The sequence below is a fragment of the Magnolia sinica genome, chromosome 9 (genome assembly GCF_029962835.1).
Source record: "Magnolia sinica isolate HGM2019 chromosome 9, MsV1, whole genome shotgun sequence".
Classification (NCBI taxonomy): domain Eukaryota; kingdom Viridiplantae; phylum Streptophyta; class Magnoliopsida; order Magnoliales; family Magnoliaceae; genus Magnolia; species Magnolia sinica.
In genome coordinates, this window is record NC_080581.1 from 31754041 (window position 1) to 31777746 (window position 23706).

The 23706-nt window shown below is 37.3% G+C and overlaps 1 protein-coding gene, 1 long non-coding RNA gene and 1 pseudogene across 5 annotated transcripts; all 3 read right to left on the reverse strand.

The window, feature by feature from the left end:
* Positions 1–4350: 4350 nt before the first annotated feature.
* LOC131254818 (uncharacterized) lies at positions 4351–7893 on the reverse strand. 4 transcript variants are annotated; one of them, XR_009175905.1, is made up of 5 exons: positions 7796–7893; positions 7551–7639; positions 7262–7383; positions 6474–6532; positions 4351–5520 (listed from the first exon to the last, which is right to left on the reverse strand). It is a non-coding gene; the product is annotated as an uncharacterized LOC131254818 (long non-coding RNA). The 4 variants fall into 4 exon arrangements; XR_009175906.1 differs by having other exon boundaries at positions 7262–7469; XR_009175903.1 differs by having other exon boundaries at positions 7551–7893.
* Positions 7894–11705: 3812 nt separating this feature from the next.
* Positions 11706–13491, reverse strand: LOC131254938 (histone H2B.3-like; annotated as a pseudogene).
* A 211-nt stretch (positions 13492–13702) lies between these two features.
* Positions 13703–15160, reverse strand: LOC131254817 (pentatricopeptide repeat-containing protein At1g14470-like). Its single transcript, XM_058255536.1, has 2 exons — positions 14377–15160; positions 13703–14010 (listed from the first exon to the last, which is right to left on the reverse strand). The coding sequence occupies exons 1-2, from the start codon at positions 14605–14607 to the stop codon at positions 13999–14001; spliced, it is 243 nt and encodes an 80-aa protein (XP_058111519.1). The 5' UTR covers positions 14608–15160; the 3' UTR covers positions 13703–13998.
* Positions 15161–23706: the final 8546 nt, after the last annotated feature.

Consider the following 23706-nt stretch of genomic DNA (forward strand, 5'->3'; position numbering starts at 1 on the left):
TGGAAAGCCCATTTAACCTTAGAAACTCGATCCACTAAGACTCATTAGCTGAACATGGTGGTATGGGACACCGTGGTCGAGCTGTCGGCCTACGTTGGGCGACGACCCTCCCCGTAGTGACCAGTGAGCAACCCAGACTTGTGAGCCGAATACGGTGGTATGGGACACTGTATTCGAGCTGTCGGCCTACGATTAGGTGACTAGCTACTCGTAATGACCTCGAGCATACCCTTGGCCTACGTTAAGGCGACGAGCCTTTTCGTAGCAATCTTGGGTATAAACCAGGCCTGTGCTGAGGTGACAAGCCTCTCTGTAGTGACCTGGAACTATCTATTGTATGTGACTGACTAGGACTGATGACCCTAGATGGATCATCGTTTAGGTAAGTGATATAAAAAGGGAGGTACCTTAGCTTCCCGAACATACTATTTGAATAAACCTAATTAAGAACTGGGCTAACACAACCATAACATCACATCGTACAGTGCTTTGGCGAGGAAGTTACACGTGTTCGGAGTAGTGCATGCCGCGATCGTGAGATGAAGTTTGCAGAGGGAGTGCAGGCGAGGGCATGCATCATTAATACATATCATCCTTGCATTAACCAGAGTACTTAGGACTTGGTTGTTATATTTCTTTATCATTACTGCTTGACTGAATTGATAACATGTTAACCTTTGCCTTATAACTCCACTGAGTTGAGCACTCACTCCTACTCTAGGATGGTATTTTAAAACACCAACCAGACTCTGTCTTAGCTGCAGATGATGGCGATGCCTACGAGGCGGAGCCAGATTTCGAGGATGATGAGGAGGTATTCTCCTATATGCAGTTATTAGGCGGGCTCATGTGAGCCGTGTCTGGATCGTCTGGGCTACAGGGATGTTAATTAGATGCCACTACACTCGATAATTTTTGTATTTTGGACCGCACATGTATATTCATTTTGTGTATTTTGAGATTATACATGTATATACATTCAGCCTGGTGACATGATCATATTCTGAGATTTATACTCACTCTATACATTTATCAGAGTCTTCCGCTTGCTAATTTAAACTCTCTGTAGTATGATATGCTGTTTTGGTCTAATCCCACTCTTGTTTAATGTGCTAATACAGACAACATTTAAATCATCATTTTCTATGTTGCATAAGTGATGCGTTGGAACTCGGGAGTTGGGTGTTTACTCGACCTCGAATTTCAGGGCGTTACAATGGACAATGTGGATATAAAACACATACATCACGGTGGGCTCCATAGAGCCTTGACGGAGTGATAAAAAAGGTGGAAGCATGCTACCTGTAATTTTGTTGGTGAAAATTAAGGGCTTGTTAGCCATCTTTACTAATAAGAGCTTATTTGCTTGGTCTAAATAATAATAGTAATAATAAGGCCGTTTTGAAAATAGACTATTTGATAAAGCTCTAATTTTATCATTTAAGTTTTAGAGACTAACCAAGAAGCTCTTAATAAATAAATGGTGGAGATGTCACTTATTTTTTAAGAGCTTAGTTAGCTTACATAGGTAGACATTTTAGCCTTTTCTTTTCTTTTCTTTTCTTTTTTGGTAAGTTTGTCCTTAAACTTTTCAAGTAATTCCCACGATGAACGACCTAAATTGAAGGTGGAGCCCAACATGATGAATGGTCCACATCAAGTTGGACCCATATAACGTACAATCACATCAAAGGTGGGCGCCACATGATGATAGCCCCACATGATGGATGATCCATATCAAGCTGGCACCACCTGATGGTTGGTCCAAATCAAAGGTAGGACCTACATGATGGATGGTGGACATTGGATGTTGGACCACATGATAGAAGGTTGACATCAAAGGTGGTCCCACACGATGAATAACCAATATTGAAGTTTGGGCCCCACAGGATTGGCGGTTTACACTAAAGGTGGGACCCAGTTGATGGATAGTGGACATCGAAGGTGGATCCTACATGATGAATGACCCACATCAAAATGTAGCCCCATATGATGGACTATCCACATCAAGTGGGCCCCACGTGATGGGAAATCCACAACAAAGGTGGAACCCAAATGATGGATGCCATACATCAAAGGTGGGTCCCACATGATGGATGGCCCATAGCAAAATGTGGCCCCACATGATGGATTAAACACATCAAGTGGGCCCCACATGATGGATGGTCCGAAACAAAGGTGGGACCCACATGATAGATGGTAGACATTAAAGGTATAGATATTTGAGGCATGTTCCATCTATAGTGAGATCCACTAAAACAATCATTTGAATTGCTCTTATAATGGAGTTGTCCTAAATTTTAAAAATGACATCAACTACTATAAAAAAAAAAACTCTTATTTGAACATTCTATCAAACTTGCTTATTTCAAATAAGAACTTTTTTATAGTTTTGAAAAAGTGATTTACCCAACAAGCTTATTTGGAACAGGAGTTAGAATAAAAAGAGCTTATAAGACTAGTTGTTATTAGAAAAGCTTTTACTAGTTTGGAGTAAAGATGTCAAACAAGCCCGTTGGAAATTTATGTCAATTCGGGTGAACCCTAAAAAACACTAGGCCACAACCATTGTATAAATCCAAATCAAAATCAATAAAAAAACAACACAAAAATATCCCATAGCCTTCTAATTTCAGCTACCCCTCCTATTGGACAAAAACGCAGCCTCATCGCCAAAATTCTAGAAGCTTGGTTGCTTGAATCCAACTCACACTATTTTCTATAGATGTAGATATTTGCTTTAAAAAATTTTAACAATCAAAATCATGGACATTAGATGGTCCCATCCATCAATTTTTTCAATTTCCCACACTAATCGAAATGGTTGTGACCATCCAAAGTAGGGAAAACTATTTAGATGGTAATCAATTAAGTTTGATTTCGACTATCATACTGTCCAAAGTAGGGGAAATTATTTAGATGGTAATCAATTGATATATCTTCATTACTCATGTTATGTGAAGATATTGCTTTATGTTATAGTTTTAATTCTTATCTCACACCAATATGATGTAATCCTAAGCCACAATAAAACTGGATCAACCCTAAGTATTCGAAATTTGAATCTAATGCCACCATTAATTGTGTTGTATTGAAGTTATAATTTAGGAACGGTTTTAAACCGTTCCTAAATGAGGCGTCGCGAAAAAAACCGGAACGGTTCAAAACAGTATCAAGTACCGTCTCCAATTTTAAGAACCGACTTTTAGGAACGGTTTTTAAGCGTTCCTAAAGTTGCAAACGGTCATTAAATTTTTAGGAACGGTTTTTCTTAATGTTGCCAACGGTCAGATTTTAAATTTGAGGAACGGTTCTTAATGCTGCCAAAGTTTTTTCATTATTTAGGAATGGCTAATAAAAGCTATACATTTGTTTTTATATTTAAAAACCAAAGAATATTATATACAACTAAAAATTAATATTGAACAAATATTGTACAATTTATAATAAAAATTATATATATTTACAACAATAAGTTTACAATTGCCCGAATACATTAAAAATAAATTAAAAAATCATCCATGATGTGCTCCACTCCTAGAGAAAACACAAGGTCCCACCATTTCTGGGGTTGTCCTTCGTGGTTGCACCATGACTTGCAATGACACTTTGAAAGAGGAACTCTGTCTTTGCATTACACATCGGACGAAGCTTCTTTTTGGGCTTGCATTGTAACTATTAAAATCAAAACAAAGACCCTAAGCAATTTGATTAGCCAAAAAACAACATAGAGATTCAAAAACTAAACACGCAAAAGAGTGACTATTCAACAACTAAAACTAGAGGATCACCAGTAATGTTGCATGTCGTCAATAATCACTTGAGGCAAAAGATGTGTTCTACATGGGTGGTGGAGAGATGTGAAAATATCAGTGAGATCTGAGTCATTGATCAGGTGGGTCAAACATAAGTGAAAGAAAGCACCTGCTGGACGATGTTGACTGTCTATCTATATTCAATATACACATTGGGCCACGGCCCAAGACCTGTTTGTGGTGGGTCTCACTTAATAAGTGGCCTGGATTTCATACAAATGTGCCACACTAGTGTGTATTTCCTAATGAGAAAACCTAAGTGCAACCATGGCGCTTCAGGAAAAATAACCCAAGTCCGGCCCATGGTTTAGACGGTCTGGATTGACTTGGATGTATGCCATGGTAGTTATGAAGAGAAAACTGACACCAAACGGGTCTCTCTTTGATCTGTAATTGCCTTTTCAGATTACATTTGAACACGAGAATTGAATATTACAATTAAAAAAGAACAAATTCCTTATCTGTAAATGAACTGCATCTTGCTTCTTTTTTATTTTATTTTATTTTTTTAATTTTTTAATTTTTTAATTTTATTTTTTATCATACGATCCGAGCCATTTAAAATCAGGTCGATGGCATGCAGACCGTTCAAGATGAAGCGTATAAACCATTCAACGGAAGAAAAGATTAGCTCACCATGCTTTCTGAATGGGCGACGCCGATTGTGGCCGAGATTGTGATGCCTTTTCTGTTAATTAGTGAGCCCTAAGTTTCAACCTGCTACAAATACAGAATCAGTATCTGTTGATGGTTGTGATGATATCAATAGTGACGTTAATGATGATCAAGACGAGGTTAGAGTGAGTTCCACAAAGGCCACATGCAACTATAGCCGCACATGCCAACCTGGCATGTGTTGGACATATGAGCCATGCATCAGGTGGGTCCCATGTGTGCATGAGAAGGCTCAAAAAATTCAGAACGACTGTTAGGTTGGCCACACAATGTATGGAATCAATGCACAGTCAGAAGCAAAACTAACAATACCCAATTCCCAAGGTTTGGCGACTTGTCCAAGTCTCATGTAAGTCTCATGACTCAACTAGGGATGGAATGAGTTCATACGAGTTGCCATTGGGTGAGAACCGATACAAGGTCTGACCTAGCTGATGGACACCTCAGATATTTCACCATCAGCCACCCACCTGGCCATAGCTTGCCTTGTCCACTTGTGCGGGCTTTTCGTGCATTGGGCTTAAAGATTATATGCGCAGTTGCCGCGAAGTACCAAATTGTGGCAACTCATCCACCATTATGGATTGCATGCGATTCTAACGAATGAGTTCTTCTAAGCAATCCTAACCATCCCATCCATGGGTTGGAAAAGGATGACTACAACAACAAGGACGAATCTAGGATAGATTTGATCATCCAATCAGTCCTATTTTTGCATGGTAGCCCTTGAAATGTGTTCTTACTTTAATGGACAATTTAGATCGCTCTATTGGACTGTCCAAGTTACCTGATTCAACTAGGAGCACTATAACTTCTAACGCTCTGGGAACATATAAGGAGCAGTTCTCATAAATAAATAATAAAAATAAAAATAAAAATGAACTATCTTTCAATATCCTGTGCTCCTAATGTTATGAGCAGCATTTTGGTTGTGGTTCCTTTTCGGGCTCATCATCTACAATAAGCATCCTTCTCCTTGGAGGAGTCTGAGAGAAGCCGGGGGTGCTGCTTTTCTTGTTTTGCAATGCACCTGCAGTAAAGACCTTATCAGCATCAATACAATCGCTTTTAACAAACAACAAAGAAGTTTATGCAAGTGCATGGATGGAGAGGTTTGCTAAGTACAGGTTGCGTCCTCTTGAGGTTGGGTCGGGCTCAGATTGACCCTTGACCCAACACAACTAGCCTGGGTTGCACCCCTAATGGCTTGAATCTCACACAAATGTGCCAAATTGGCACATGTGGTATGATGTAGCCAGGTTGAGATCTGCCAACGTGCATAATTAGCAAACCTCTGGAATGGATAGCAAACCATGATATAAAAATGAACAATCCACACTGTTTGATAGGAGAAAGGAAGCATGTCAGGTAACTATATCCAACACAAGCTAAATGTAGATCCTCATTCACCAAACAAAGAAATGGAGAACTCATAGGATGATGCAGAATCCATAAAGATCTATGCTACCCAGATATAGAATTCTCACTGCCACATGGATATGGAGATGGGAATATGATTCTTCATTTCTCAAAGTCCAGGATAGGGATACGGAACACCAAGAGATGTCACCTACGAGCAGAATGGGACGAAGGCATTGGTGAGGTCTGCTAGGGGTTGGCCCCACCATGGCATGTTTCTCAAATCCGAGCTGACCATCATATGCGTCCATAAAGGTAGTTCTGGGGCCCAAAAACCAGCCCAATCCATAGTTCAAGTGGGCCACACTATAGAGAATCAGTGAACAGGGAACATCCATCTTTCCAACTGTTTCCCTTGGGGTCACCTACCTGAATCATGGACAGGGCTGATTTTTGAGCTCTAGGAAACATGTCAGCATCAACCAGATACAAATAAAGAACAGACTTTGAAGGAGATGCATCAGTATGACTTACGGATATTTTTGAAATATGAAAAGAAAGAAAAGGATGCATTAGGGAATACCTATGAAAGAACAAATCATCAAGTTAAACGGGTAAACTAACCTTTGCCCATGGAAGTTCGTCATCTGCACAACCTGTTGGAAATCCATTGTAGCCGATTCCTAGCCATATGAAAACTAGAATGAGAACCATAAACACTAAAGAGGGAATTCATTTGGAAAGGACTGTCACCATCATCAGCCCCACATATTTAGGAAGAGAATTTTTATTATACATGACCAGCATTTTGAACAGTGTACACTAACTTTCAATTCAAACAAGTGGGTTCCAAACCAGAATGGTTATGCCAAGCTGGGCCTGGGGCAGAGCCATCAACCCTACCTCCACTTCATAGGCTGCCCTGAAAAAGTCATACTGATGGGATAATCCAAACCATCCAGTCAGAAGAATGAAAAACCAAGCATTGAATGGTTTAGTCACTCTTAGTCACCAGGTCACAAAACCTCATCTAAAACCCACAAAAATATAGTTTTTAACCACAAAGGTAAGAAGAACAGAAGACTGCATGCATTTGGTCATTTGAAGAAGATATATTACACAAATGTCTATCTGAAGGTTCCATGGTGCGCATACCATGCTAGACTACTCATCTAATGGGTAAGTTTTTGGGCTATCATTCATTTCTAACATTGTGGCCCATAAGATAAATGAAACATCTTCTGTTGCAGAACATTTGCATGAAAGAGTCACTCCATGTTTGTCAAGCACCTACATTAAATAATAATTTAAAAAATTTAAAATGAAAAAAAAAAAAAAAAAAAAACTTCATTACAACTTCATCTATTCAATGGAAACTGGTAACAAAGTAGCCACAGAGGCTAAAATAATACCTTCACATGGTAATGCTCTTTCTATGATGCATTACCAAATTCAGTCCTCGGGACAACCAGATCTTCAACAGCCTGCATGTATTCATCAGGAACATTTGTATAAAATGTCTTCCTCACTTTCGCTGTTATCAGAAAGATGGAAATAAGAAATGAGAGTATCCATGTCTATTTCCTAACTGAGTGGGCTGCCTTATAAGGGAGATTTTTCCTTATTGGAAACAACAAAATTTTATTAAATTCAAAAGACGAGCAATACAGACAAAAACTTGCACAGGGAAAGTATACTTACCACGAAAGATCTGGAGCAAATTTCTTGGCTAGAATGGCGGCTTTTAATGCCAATTCCTCACACATTGCAAAGTCTGATGTGCTAAGATACTGAGTAAACAAACAAATATAAAACATGAGCACAGTCCTGTTTCACTATTCTGAAGGCAATTGTTGTTACATATGTTAAGTGTAAAGGATTCAGTTAGAGTCCTCTCGAGTGCTGAAAATTACAAACTACTGGATCCTCTTAACCTTCGGTTGTACCTGCAGTAATTCTTCTGTAATAGGCATTCTCTCCCCCAAACAGGCCTTTAGAGTCGCAAACAATCAAATGGCATTCTGCACTCATCTGAGAAGTTTCTTCTGTAATAGGCATTTTCTCAGGCTCTCCATAAGTAGCACAAGTACTAGCATAAGTAACACAAGTACTAGAATTCTTTTAGACAAATTGTGTATGCATTTAGGGGGTCTGATTTGGGCTGATCAATGGTCTGTTGTAAGGTCAGCTGATAATCAACTCAATGGTCCATCTTTGGGACTGATTTTTGGCCTTTATATGTTCTGCTTTTTGTACAATTTTGGGAACCATCCAAGGGTCAGATTTTGGACACATTGAATCATTTTATTTGGCATCAAAACTGGACAGTTTTGGGCAGAAATTTGTGGACCAAAAGCATGATTTATGGACAACAATCAGTGGGCTGATTTCATTGAAACATAGTGTGCAATTCTTTTTCCTGGCGCAGCTGGGCCATCTTGGACTTGAACCAGAGACCTCTAGACACTCTAAGATCCTTTTTCAAACTTGCTCCCATTTTTGGATGGTCGGTGTGCATGGTTGACGGTGTCCGTTTAGGCATTTGATTTAGGACAGTTTTGATGTCCAAACTTGGGACAACTGGACAGCGTTAGAATGCCTAAATAATGTTAGGTTATGGGCATGTTCGGACCTCAAATCAACGGTCCGGATTGGTCTAATGAGGATATCCAATCAGCTGCCCACCTTTTTATCAATTCAAAATTGACATCTTAACAGTATCAAAACAAAAGAAAATAAGATATGTTGTAATGTCTATGCTTCAGCAACATCAGTTGTAAAGGATGTAAATAACATAATAAATAAATAAATGAATGAGGAAAAGAAAGTGGGGACTCAACTGGACTCACCTCATAGCACAAGTGCAAGGCTCTCTCTCTCTCTCTCTCTCTCTCTCTCTCTCTCTCTCTCTCTCTCTGTAACGTTAAATCCATGCCCACACCATGTTTTATTTTGATTTAGGACAGTTTTGATGTCCAAACTTGGGACAACTGGACAGCGTTAGAATGCCTAAATAATGTTAGGTTATGGGCATGTTTGGACCTCAAATCAACGGTCCGGATTGGTCTAATGAGGATATCCAATCAGCTGCCCACCTTTTTATCAATTCAAAATTGACATCTTAACAGTATCAAAACAAAAGAAAATAAGATATGTTGTAATGTCTATGCTTCAGCAACATCAGTTGTAAAGGATGTAAATAACATAATAAATAAATAAATGAATGAGGAAAAGAAAGTGGGGACTCAACTGGACTCACCTCATAGCACAAGTGCAAGGCTCTCTCTCTCTCTCTCTCTCTCTCTCTCTCTCTGTAACGTTAAATCCATGCCCACACCATGTTCAAATTTTGAATTTCTGGGGTTTTATTTTATTTTATTTTATTTTTTTGTTGACCGGAGTCTGGACAATCATCCAGAACAAGGACTAAAACCCAATTAAATACGAGTGAGTATCTTGGCAAACAGAGTAATCATGTTGCTTGTTGCAAACAGAAAAACATATCACTTTTTTTCTTCATTCTCAAGGACTTATCCCCGAATATCTTTCAAGGACTACGCAAATCACTGAAAGAAGACAAACCTAAAAGAGTAAAGCATTCCATTAGAACAGATCTTATACATTTTAAACAATCCAGGATTTAAAGAGGGGCAGACATGAGCACAGATACATCTACCTGTTTCAGACATGCAAAACTGACAAAAAAAGTGTGGCAGGAATCATGGACTCAATGCAACCTTGCAGAGCCCAACTCTTTGAAATGGGGACCCGCATGGGGCAATCAAACCAAGGCTCTACATCACCCGCATTCGCCTTGCACTCATATCTTGTGAGCACTTTAATGAGTTGGTTGCCTGTTAGCAGGTTGGAATTATCTCAATGTACTAGTAAAAAGCGAAATGAATGAAATGCATCCATTGTTTCTTCTTATCATTTACACTTATTTGAGGTTATTTTTTCTTTTTTCCTTCAATTCTCTCATTTCTCAAGTTTTTTCGCATCTCAAAACCATTAGATGTCTTGAACTTTCTCCTTTTTGAATGATCAAAATCAACTGTCAAGAGGGAAACATCAGAGATCATAGTTAACATTTAAGTTCCACTAAGAAGATTGTGGAATGGATGAGATTCTGGGAAACAAGTTCAAAGGTTCATGGACTTTCTTGGACATCTAAGAAACACAAAAATCTTGTATTTTTCTCTTCCCTTCTTCAGTTCACCTGCCAATATATATATATATATATATATATATATATATATATATATATATTATAAAAGAAAAAATCCATGTCATTCTTGCTGATTATAAGGTTATTGCTAAGATTTTTTCTTTTGATGAATAAAATGGCGAATAAAGATAAAACCAAGAAAGATCAGACAAATGCAAAAACAGAAGCAATTTCCAGAGGAAAAAGGAACGACACCAACTGCTTTCCCATTTCGATATCCATCCAAATCACCATGAATTGCCAATCCAATCGTACCTTGAGGTACATCCAAGCATTCCCTAAAGAATCATCTAAAATGGATATACGTTTCCTTCTTAGGGAAAATTCTCTGTGGCATCTAAATTCCTGCAGGCACATCATTCCATCTTTAAAAGTCTTCCCAAGCTGATTAGCTTTGTCTTTGACCTCTAAATTTTTATGATTCATATGAATCAATATGGTAAAAATCAGCATGCAAAGCTTAGCTGATTCTTTCTGTCAGTGCTTAACGATAGGGCTGGTGGTGTTATACGTTTTAGTTTTCTTATTTTTTCTGTTTTTAGGCTTTGTAGGTTTTTCTTTTGTTTCTGTCTGTCTGTTTCTTGTTTTTTCCTCATTTCTTTTGGTCTCTTCAGCTTTGTGCCTAATAAAGTATAACCTTCCAAAAAAAAAAAAAAAAAGACTAGAAGGAGACTCTTGAAACGTGTTATTAAATAGGCTTCCTCATCAAACCCAAGGACATGGAAGTTAGTGTCTGTTGTCTCAGATATGAAGGCTCTTGCATCTTGCCTAAATGTCATTGCTTTCAATATATTAAGGAATGGAAAGTTACAAAAAAAAAAAAAAAAAAAAAAAAAAAAAAAAAAAAAAAAATTAGAACATGATATAGAAGAGATTTTTCTTTCTCATGGTTCATCAATGGTGGGACACAACAGAGCAGCAATCTGGATAAAATGAGTTCTGTCAAGTAAATAGTTGGGAGTTTTCTTTGACCCCAACTGGGCCCACTTGTAAGAAGCTTATAAATGGTAATAGGAAGCTTTAATCCCAACAAAAAATGCAGGTTGCAATAACAGAGATGAAAACGATGAGAACCTGCCAGGCAACCTGAGACATTACAACAATGATTCCCAGCAGCTGAATGATTGCAAAGGCATTTGACCCAATTTGAAAGGGAATTCTTGCATCTACTGCACTTTGATCAGTCGATGCCTGTAAAAGAAAAAGGCAGCTTACATAAAGAATTGCACTTTATTAGAATTGCACTTAGATATTATAATTGATATTTATCAATTTAAAGCACATATACAAGGCATAATGTATTGCTACCACCGTTTCAAGACTCCATCGTATCCAAAAATAAAATAATAATAAAAATAAGCTTCTTACCTGGTGGATTATTTCAAGTGCAAGGCTCCCGGGCTTTGATACGTTGGCTGTGGAAACTGATATGAAGTCAGTGACATGGAGCAAATAATATCCGGTCTTCAGATGATGTATCCATGAGACTCCACAAATTATTCAATGCTTTCCCAAGTTTATGAAGCTGCAAGTGAAATTACTGATATGAAGTCAGTGACATATATGCATGATCAGAGCATTCTATAATAATATAATCTTGAACATCATCAACAACGAGCTAGCTGCACTTGATAAAGACAGATGCAGAACAAACATGTAATCATCTTATTTCATTCTATCAATATTTTCTACAGTTATTTCCTTACTTGAACTGACGAAAAATCACATTTACCTAATCTCTCAAAAGAATTAGAAAGAAAGAAAGAAAGAAAGAAAGAAAAAAAATCTCATTTGCCTAATCCAAATTGAAATCATAGACAGTGCCACTCCACTTTTGTTGGTAGTCAATGTCAAAGGAAATTAACTATGGCAATTCCCCAAAACTACTCCATATCAGCAAATAAGCTACAAAAAGACATGTATCCAAAAGCTAAAATCTCACAATACTAAATTAAGCCGGTAAATAGCAAAACTATGGCAATTCCCCAAAACTAATCTATGCAGTAGTACCGTGGAATGCATATAACAAATAATTGAAAAACAAAATCAGAGACGATGTAGAAGCAGACCTCTTAAAATAAAAAGCACTAAAATTAATCCCAATACTTTACAGATTTGAGGTTTTTACAGGGATGGTTTTGAGGTTTCGGAAGGAGATGGGAGGGAGATGGGGGTTTTTACAGGGGCTGGGTGGGAGGCGTGCTTGGCGAGTTCGCCAGGGAGGACGAGACGAACGGACGTCTGGATCTACCTCAACGTGATGGTGGATTTCTCGTTGTAGCGGGCCAGTCTTGACGATTCCTGGCCAGCTTCTCGAAGATGTCATTGATGAAGCTGTTCATGATCCCCATGGGCTTGCTGGAGATCCCAATGTCGGGATGGACCTACTTCAAGACCTTGAAGATGTAGATCTTGTAAGTTCCAGCATTCTTCTTCAATCTCTTCTTCTTCTTGTCTTCAGTCGATCCTCCTTCCTTTGGAAGCCTCTTCCCTGCTTTTGGCTTCTTTTCTGCAGGAGCTTTCTCCTCCTCTTCCATCGGCTTCTCTGCAGCGGGCTTCTTCTCTGCTGGCTTTTCGGCAAGATGGTGAATGTGAAGAAAAGATACAGCTGTAGTGAGGATTGAAAAAGAAAAGATAGGGGAGAAAGAGCAGGAAAGATTAGGGATTTCTCCAAAATGCAGAGCTGGAAGGAATGGCGTTTGCTACAGAGGGAGGGAAAAAGGGGAATGACATTTGTTAGGGTTTGCTAGAAAGAGAATGAAAAAGGCCTTTTCACGGGAGGTCAGGGGTCTTCTTAGGCTTGGAACACGGTTTAAAACCACTCCAATTTTGAAGTGGCCTTAAGCCGTTCAAGAACCAAAAGTGTAGGCGTTCCAAAATAGCAATTTTGGTGTAGTGTTTGCTCACCTTCTACATTGCATGTGTGTGGGACAGCTGACCCATGCACAAGATGAGTCCCATTGCATGGATGATTTGGCCCACAAATTAGACTGCTCCATTCATCAGGAGCGCCACACAAGCATATTGAATGTGGACCTTTGACAGGTCTTTCAGACAGGCATTTTTTACATACATGTGTGGGTCACATGATGAATGGACCCACCTATTTTCTTCTTGATGCAGCAGATTAAGGCATGAGAAAGGGCTTTCGACATGATCTTTTGAGCTTGTCCAACCTTGTTTTCTTATCCAACATATTTCCTTCATTGCTAATTTTGATATCTACTCCTAACCTAACCTTTGTATCAAGCTAAACGAACCAACATAAACGTAGGATGACTTACCTTTCCTCCACCTTCATTTTCAATGTAACCCACGTTGCAAAAGTAATAATAACAATGAGAACTGAAAATCTAAATCCTAAAATGGCTGACCTGTAATTGCTACAATAAAGACCAGCAAGTGACCTCTCATCACGAGCAACACATCAGTGTTGAAATTTCAGTCCGTAGGTAGATACATCAAGAAAAAAAAGTACAATAGCAATCAAATAGGTATTTGATTTTTATTTTTTTAACTCAAAAGTTGAATACTCTCATACTTCAATTGATAAGATATCAATTAATAATTTATATAATTGTTAAGTTGATAAGACCAACTTCTATCTATGATTCCACAATGCTCTAAAATGGAATTTGATTTATTTGTGCAAAATCTCTATAATGTACAATATTACCATAAATTTAGTTAAGTCCATGACTTAGGCCCATGAGGATGAACTTCCTGTGACAACTTGGTGCCCATGAGAATGAACTTCCTGTGACAACATGGCACCATGTCAAAAGAATGGCAGCACACTAAAACCCTCATCCTATAATTTGAAAACAAAATCCAAATAGGAAGTGAGAAGAGAAACCACAAAACGGAAATGGACTCCCATGCCACCATCTGCACATCCATCTCCCATTTAGATGTGTGTCATCAAAATCTCTCCTATGAAAGAAAGAGCTAATTATCAAACTTATGATCAAAGATTTGGCTAGTTTAAAAATATGTAAAAGAAGTTGAAGCATATACATGTATTAAAACTAGTCATGTATAAAACAGGACAAGAATTAAGTTCCTAGCACCCTTGCATGCACATCCAAAAGCAATTTCTTCCGCTTTGAATATATTCACATTACATCCAAAATTTGATGCACTAAATACAAATCAAACACTATGGAAGCCATTTGTTATGTCAAAGTATTGAACAATCAGATAACATGATACCATATCAATATATTGGTCAAAAGATAAAAAAGCAAAAATAAAAATAAAAATACACATCAATTCAAAAGCATCGTCCAAATATCTCACCTCATCTGGCTTCACAACATCAACCAGCATCATGTGAAAAAGCTTAATTGCCTCAGCAAATTCCCCATTCTTAGCATAGCCTGAGATCATGGCCGTCCATGCTACCACATCTCTCTCAACCATCTGATCAAATAGGCACCTTGCATTTACTATGTCCCCAGTCCTCAAATAACCACCAATCAGAGAAGAAGAATCTAATCTGCTTTGCTGAGATAAAATGTATAGCTGCATTCCTTCATTTATGCCATTTACGCCAGTTGCAGATATCGATACATTGCAATATCTTCAAAAGCAAAACAACAACGAAAAAAGAAAGAGTTTTTGTTTTAAACATGATAATAATGTCAACATGGAATAGAAAAATAATCTAGTACCAAACAAAAATTCCTAAACATAGTACTAGTGACAAATCCTATCACCATCTAAGCATGAAGCCAGGCACAACTAATCCAACCTCTTAAATAATCAAAGCAAGTGTCACTACCTAGATTAATTGAACAGTGATAGGATTCACAAATGGGCATTTTTGGTTGAATGTGGAACTACCTTTTTTTTTTTTTTTTCCCTTCTTAAACATTTATCTTCTGGCCACAAACCGACAGTTTAGGATTCCCATCAAGGGGACTTTTTTTTCAATGCCATATATAATAGTGCCCATAGTGAGATGCATAATTACACACATTTTCTAATATAAAAATGGAAAAATTAGAATTCCCTACTTCCTCCATTTTTCACTTAAGTGTTAATTTTTGGTCAATTTCAAAACATCCCGATATGCTCGGATAGAAACTGTGGCACCGATCTGTAAGTGCTATAGTTTATATCCCTGTAAGTTGTCAAATTTGTGGTGACAAAATCTCAATTATGTTTTATATAACCTGCTTAAGTGAAGCCTCTCAAGGATGAACATTCATGACTTCATGAATAAACTAAGCTCACATCAAGCAAAGCTCTCAAGTACAAGACTCAGGATCTTGAATGAAAGAACTGATCACAAGACAAGACTCTTGAATGCAAGAACTGCTCACAAGACTCAAGCTGAAAAGAAAAAGAAAGTACAAGGCAAGACTCAAGCTGAACTCAAGACTCAAGTTGAAAGTCAAGCTGAAATCAAGACTCAAGCTGAAACTCAAGCCACTTTCAAGATTGAGCTACTTCAAGGTTTAATCTTCATCAAGACTTCAAGGCTCATTCTTCATGGTCTCTTGTTTCAATGTCCATACTTCATGATTGAGGTTTGTTTGACCATAGGATGACCTTAGAAGTAGGTCATTTCGGATACATAAACCGAATGTTATTTTACATGTGATTGGTCTGTTCTTCGACTAGTCCTAGGGCTTCTTCGACTAGTCCTAGACTTGCTTCGACCAGTCTAAGAAAATCCTCGACCAGTCGTAAGTTTGTTACATATTCCGGATAAAATCTGTTAGCCTTCGACTAGTCCAGGAATCTGTTCGACCAGTCGTAGGAACAGTGTCGACTGATCTTCGACCAGTCGTAGAATCTACGACTCGAAGTCCAGCGAACCTTTGCAGGACCTACGACCAGTCGAAGGAAACCTACGACCAGTCGTAGGTGACCTATGACCAGTCGTAGGAGGGCTACGACCAGTCGTAGAACGGTCAGAGCATATCCCGCCGGATTTTTCAAATATTTGTTACAGCTTCGACTAGTCGAAGAGCACTCTAGACCAGTCGAAGACCTGATCTTCTCACCTATAAATAGAGCACGAATCTCAGAAGAAATCATCGATTTAATTATAGTATTCAAGCCAATCTTCGTCGAACTTCTGAGAGATAATTTTGTGCTCCATCTAAGCTAAGTGTGCTTATTTAATATCTTCTTTCCTTAGCTTTATTTTAATTGATTTTGTTTCTGCTATTCCAATCTGATTTGAAAAGAGGAATTGTTATTCCCTTTCTTTGGAATCAAAATCAATTAAGGCAAGCCCTGTTTGGTTTAATTTAAAATCTATTAGAACTAAAACCATTGTAATCGAGTACTGGACATTGAACTTGGACATTCAATTATCTACTTTGATTTGGTTCTACCGGGCTGCTACAACGAAGAAGATATTCAGGTATTTTACATATTATAAATTCCTTTCTATTATTTTGGTTTCTTTCAAGATTTGCCAGAAAAATCTTGTTATTTTGGTTATCTGAGGAGAGCTAGGAAAACTCAGAAGTGAGGGTTTTTTTAATTGTGTAAGCCCACATACAAAGACACAATTGTAAGAGTTTTGAGTGAACCTGGGAAAACCTATTTTTAGTGAACGCTAATATCCCCTGTGTGAGGATATTAGGAGTGGAGTAGCTTTTTGTGTGGCTGTTGGATAACAGTTGGTGAACACACAGGCGAACCACTATAAATCCTTTGAGTTGTGGTTGATTGATTTATTCTTTTAATTTTTTTATTCTTTTTGTGGGATGTATGTATGGTGGTGAATGTTGTAATTATTTCAAGCTTTGTGAGAATGTTGTAATAGCTTAGAATTTACTTTCTGCTATTCCTTTATAAGCTTGTTTTTCAATTTCATTTGAAAGTTGTTCCAGCAAGGTTGCCCTGCCATTTTTATGGTGTATGGCTGTCCCTAGAACAATACATCTTTAATTACAAGTTATTTCAATTCAGTTCATATTTATTTTTGTATTCCTCTTCGATTTGAGACTTGATACAAAGACCTTTCTAGAAATAAGGTTGTCCTACCATAAACTCTGTTTTTGGTGTAAGGTTGTCCTTAGAATAACGTTTGTATCAACCTCTCAAGATCTGAATTTTGAGGTTGTTTTTCTTTCTGCATTATTATTTAATTTGGCTATCATTTTCTTTATTATTCCGTTGTTATAAGTTTTTTTGGCATTGTCCTATTCACCCCCTCTAGGACATATAGCTTGGCCTTTTCAAGTGGTATCAAAGCCTAATAGCTCATTTTTTTCTTGGATTTAATTCTGAGCTAACGATTTAAGCTATTCGATGTCAAATTTTGATAGCCTTTCGATCACTAGGCCTCCACCCTTTGATGGCTCCAACTATGCTTATTGGAAAGCCAGAATGAGGATCTTCCTCAAATCAATGGATGAAAATGTGTGGCAAGCCACAGTGACTGAATGGAATCCTCCTATCATGGAAGTTACTGGGGTTGATGGTTCAAAGTCTATGAAAACCACACCATATTACCAATGGACCACCCTTCAGAAAAGTGAGAGTAGTGCAAATGCTAAAGCACTAAATGTAATTACTTGCGCACTATCACCGGATGAGTTCAAAAGAATCATCTCTTGTGATACTGCAAAGCAAGCTTGGGATATATTAGAAATGACACACGAGGGTACTACAATTGTCAAAAAATCTAAAGTCCAACTCCTCACAACCAGATTTGAAGAAATTCATATGGAGGAAAATGAGATGTTTATGGACTTTTACATTAGATTGAATGACATTGTAAACTCAATGTGGGGTCTTAGCGATAAAATCCCAGAAAGTAAAGTGTGTGCAAAAATACTACGCTCACTTCCTGAACGGTTCAATTCTAAAGTAACCGCAATCCAGGAACTTCGTGATACGGATAATATGAGGGTTGAAGAACTAGTTGGTTCTCTACAAACCTACGAGTTAAACTTTAAAGCTCCTAAAGGTAAATCTATCGCGTTAAAGTCTTCTAAATGTAATTCAGAAGAAAATTCTGATTCAGAAGATGATATGGCTCTTTTGGCTAAAATTTTTTATAAGATTTTCAAAAGCAAGAAAAGGGTTAATTTTCAAAAATCAAATGACAAAAAGAAGTTTAGACCCAAATCTCGAAAATCCTTGAAAGATAGTCAATGTTACAACTGTCTAGAATATGGGCACTTAGCAAATAGATGTCCTAAAAGGGACAAACCCAAGAAGAAGGGTATGTTGGCTACATGGGATGAATCATCTGATTCTGAAGGTTCTTCTGAATCAGAAGATTCTGAAACTGAGTCGGGCAATGAGGTCAAAGCTCTTATGACTCTAGCCAAATTCACATTTTCAGATAATGACTCTACAAGTGAAGAAAATCTAAATAGTGAATGTGAAAATGAAGATGATCTTCAAGACGCTTACAATGCCCTATATAAGGAAAGTTGTAAAATTGCTGTCAAACTTAAACTTCAAAAAGAAAAGTTTTCTAAACTCAAAAATTGTTTTAATTCACTTGTCTTAGAAAAATCACAAATTTCAGATAGTTTTGAAAAATCAAAATGTGATTTGGAATTCAAAAACTCACTAATTGTTGATTTAAAATCTGAAATTGAGAATCTTAAAACTAAAGTATCTTCTCTTCTGAGTTTAAAGGACACATGGAAATATGCCCAAGGTGATCCAAAGTTAGAAAAACTTTTATCCGGATCAAGAAAATGTGGCGATCGATCCGGATTGGGGTATGATAAAAATCTACCTCCTAAACAAAAGTATACTCCTCCTATGTTTGTTAAAGGAGAGTCCTCAAACTCAAAAGGGAAAAGTACTTATCAAGATTTTTCTAAAAATTCAAAAACTTTTCAAAAACTTAGAAACAGCCATGTCAACTTTAATCAGAATCGAAATCCACTAGCTGAAAAGATAGTTGATTTACTCAAGGAGCTATTAAAATCTAACTCTATAGGTCATTCCTACAAATATACACAAAAGAAGACCAACTATGTTCCTAAACCCAAAACAGTTATGAAATGGGTTCCTAAAGTCACCTGCTTGGTTGCTCACACCGCTTTCAAAGCAACAAGTCATTCAAAGTGGTACCTAGACAGTGGATGCTCCAGGCATATGACAGGTGACAAAGCTTTATTCACCGATCTGAAAGATATGACTGATGGGTCAGTCACATTTGGTGATGGTAGCAACTGCAAGATAATAGGCCAAGGTACGGTTCAACTTTTTAATCTTCCAGTGTTTAAAAATGTTTTATATGTTGAAGGCCTAAAGCACAACTTGCTTAGTATATCACAAATATGTGATAATAACCATAATGTTCGGTTTTCTAATCAAAGCTGTGAAATACTAAATAATAAGGGTTCTGTAATATTAACTGGACGTAGAACGTCTGAAAATTGCTATATTATTAGCGAATCCAGCTCATCTAATCAAACATGTTACATGGTCCATACAGACGAGACTGATTTATGGCACAAACGTCTTGGACATGTACATTATCGAAATCTATATCGATTGAGCAAACGAGAACTTGTAAGAGGTTTACCCAAACTTCAGAAATTAGATAAAATATGTGGTGAGTGCCAGATAGGCAAACAAACAAAGAACTCACACAAAAAGGTGAATTCAAATACCACATCAAGACCACTCGAACTTCTCCACATGGATCTGATAGGACCTACCAGAACAGAAAGTCAATGTGGGAAAAAGTATATCCTAGTAATAGTTGATGACTTTACCAGATTCACTTGGGTAGTCTTCTCAAGGGATAAATCTGAAACCCTTGAAGAAGTAAGAAAAGTTCTCAAAAGGATTCAAACTGAAAAATCCTCTCAAATCAGTAAAATTCGTAGTGATCATGGATCCGAATTTGAGAATAGCAATTTTGAGAAGTTCCTGTACCGACCAAGGAATATTACATGAATTCTCTGCTCCCAAAACTCCACAATAAAATGGAATTGTAGAAAGGAAGAATAGGGTGCTTCAAGAAATGGCTAATGTCATGTTGAATAGCATGAAGCTCTCTAAAAATCTTTGGGCTGAAGCAGTCAACACAGCTTGCTATATTATTAACCGAGTCTACACAAACTAAGTTAATAATAAGACGGCTTACGAATTGTGGTTCAATAAAAAGCCTACTGTTAAATACTTTCGAGTTTTTGGCAGCAAGTGCTATATTTTACGTGATCGTGAAAATTTGGGAAAGTTCGATACGAAGAGTGATGAAGGTATTTTTCTAGGATACTCTTTAAACAGTCGAGCTTATAGGGTCCTGAACAAAAGGACTGGTGTGATTCAAGAATCCATTAATGTTGTCATTGATGATCATTTAAACACACCAACTTCTAATTCAGATAATGATGAAGTACTAATCATTGATAAACCTGATACTTCATTAAATCAAACTGATTCTAAGTTGAGGACTGTTAAAGATCATCCAACCACACAAATTCTTGGAAACCCTCTCACTGGTATTCGCACCCGTAGACAACTTGAGGATATATGTAATTATGTATGTTTTACATCCCAAATTGAACCATCTAACGTAAAAGAAGCTCATGATGAGATCTGGATTGTTGCGATGCAAGATGAACTCAACCAATTCATAAGAAATGATGTTTGGTATCTCGTACCAAGACCTAAAGATAAACACATCATTGGAACAAAATGGATTTTCAAAAATAAGTCTGACGAATGTGGAAATATAATTAGAAACAAGGCTAGACTGGTGGTACAAGGTTATACTCAAATTGAAGGGATTGATTTCGATGAAACCTTTGCACCAGTAGCACGTCTTGAATCTATCAGACTATTTATATCCATTGCATGTTTTAAAAAGATAAAGATCTATCAGATGGATGTAAAAAGTGCTTTTCTAAATGACGATTTACATGAAGAAGTCTATGTTGAACAGCCAATGGGATTTGAAGATTCCAAAAATATTGATCATGTATATCGGCTTAAAAAGGCACTTTATGGATTAAAACAAGCACCTAGGGCATGGTATGAGAAACTAACAAAATTTCTTTTAACTCATAATTTTCAAATGGGATCTGTTGATAAAACTCTGTTTGTTAAAAAACAAAATGATCATATCTTAATAGTACAGATTTATGTTGATGATATCATTTATGGATCAACTTGTACTGACTTGACTACTGAGTTTGCAGATTTGATGAAATCACTGTTTGAAATGAGCATGGTTGGGGAATTGACTTATTTCCTTGGATTGCAAGTAAAGCAACAATCTGAAGGAATATTCATTTCTCAATCTAAGTATGCCTTGAATCTAATCAAAAGATTTGGATTTGAGAATGGCAAAAATTTTGATACTCCTATGAGTACTACCTTGAAACTATCAAAAGACTCTAATGGTAAAAATGTTGACTCAAAACTTTATCGGAGTATGATTGGTAGTTTGTTATATTTAACTGCTAGTAGACCTGATATTTCACTAAGTGTTGGTATTTGCGCAAGATATCAATATGATCCAAAAGAATCTCACTTGATTGCTGTCAAGCGAATTATTAGATATGTCGCAAGTACTGTAAATCTAGGTCTCTGATATCCTCATGAAACCAATGTCCAATTAGCTGGGTACTCGGATGCTGACTGGGCTGGCAATCTAGATGATAGAAAATCAACCAGTGGTGGTTGTTTTTTATTGAAAATTGTCTAGTTTCCTGGTTTAGTAAGAAACAAAATTCTATATCACTTTCAACAAATTTGAGTATATTGCAATGGTAACCGCGTGTACACAGCTTGTTTGGATGCAACGAATGCTAAGTGATTATGGAATTAAACAGGATTCTATGTTATTACATTGCGATAATTCTAGTGCGATAAATATTTCAAAAAATCCTATTCAGCATTCTCGTACTAAGCACATTGACATTAGATTTCATTATATAAGGGAATTAGTAGAAGAAAAAGTTATATCTCTAGAATATATTCCTACTGAAGATCAACGCGCTGATATTTTCACAAAACCTCTAGATAAAAGCAGGTTCAAAAAGATGAAATTTGATCTTGGCATGTGCATTTTAAATTGATAATTTATGCCTTCTTGTATAATATTGTATATATTTGCTAGATTGTATTTCAATTTTTGTAAAAATTGCTAGAAAATTGAATTTTTTAGGGTTTGTACGACCAGTCGTGAGTATACACGACCAGTCGTACTACGACCGGTCGTAGATACCCACGACCAGTCGTGGAGCACGGATTTCACTTCATATTGGGGATTTTTCACTTTCTTCCTCATTTCTTCTTTCTTCTCCTTGGAGCCGAACTTCGACTCGTCGAACCCATCCTTCAAGTTCTTCAAGGTTAGTGTTCCAAATCCGTTTTTCTTGCATATTTGTGTCAAGATTGCTTCCTTTTCTCTCTTGAAGCTTTCTATCTTGAAAATCATTGAGATTTGGGGTTGAGATTTTGAAAAATCTGTTTTGAGCAAACCCTCTTCTCAATCCTTTGCAACTTCTTTATTCCTTTAAATCCTTGTTGCAAATGGCTTCTAGAGGTAAGAAAACTACTTCACGTGGTCCTTCTTCTTCCTCCAGATCTACCCCTATATCTAAACGTCATCTTCTTGTTCCCAATGATGATCCATCATTTGTTAGGGACATTAGATCTCGTAAGGTTATCGTTGAACATCCTGTTGATGTCAATCATATTGCTCCATTTGACATCCTTCCTATGCTTGAAGCTGTAGGTTGGACTAACTTATTGCATTGGGGTGGGCTGCATACCGGTCCATTGCCCAATCCATGTTTTCATATATTAGTGCATTTTCACAGGATAATTTAACTTTTCAAATTTCTACTAGAGAAGGGCCATTTGACGTTGATCGTCATTTAATTTCAGCCCTTATGGAAATTCCTGTGAATGATGAGGGTATTCCAATTCATAATTTAACTGATAAACCCTCAATGGCTGAAAAACGCATGCTCACTAGAGACTTGTGTAATATGGATATTCAATGGACTCAAAAAGGGAATGCGCTCCCCGCAAGGTATTTGTTACCCAAATACAGAATTCTTCACAGAATCTTTGTGTCTAATCTGTATCCTCGATCGGGTAATAAATCTGATTTAACTTCATTTATGGTTCGTGTTATCTATGCTATCTCAAATGGTACTCAGATTTGTTTACCTTCCTTAATCTGTCATTTCACTCTTCAGTTTCGACTCCATCCTGGTCATAGTGACATTCCATTTGCATACTTTATGACTGTATTGGCTACTCATATGTTAGTCGATATGCCTGTTGATGAAGCACCTATCCATCATCTGATTTTCAACAATACAAATATTAATAAGATGAAGTTGGATCTCCTCCCGAACAAGGTGGTGGTGGTGGTGGTCTGATCAAGCTGGTGTTGATATTAATATGGATGATATTTTTGAGGAACTGGATTCTGACTCAGCTAATGATCCAGATTTTGTACCATCTGATGTTGATGCACGTCTGAGTGCATTAGAAGGTAGAGTTGAGAATATTAATGTTAAGTTGGAGAACATGTCTGTTGCTCATGATTTGCAATTCAAATACATGCGCAAATACCTAAGGCGCTTGAACAAAGGCATGCACCAACTTGATCCTTCTATTCCTGCTCCATCTTCAAGTTCTAATTCTGACTAGTTTCTATGAGAC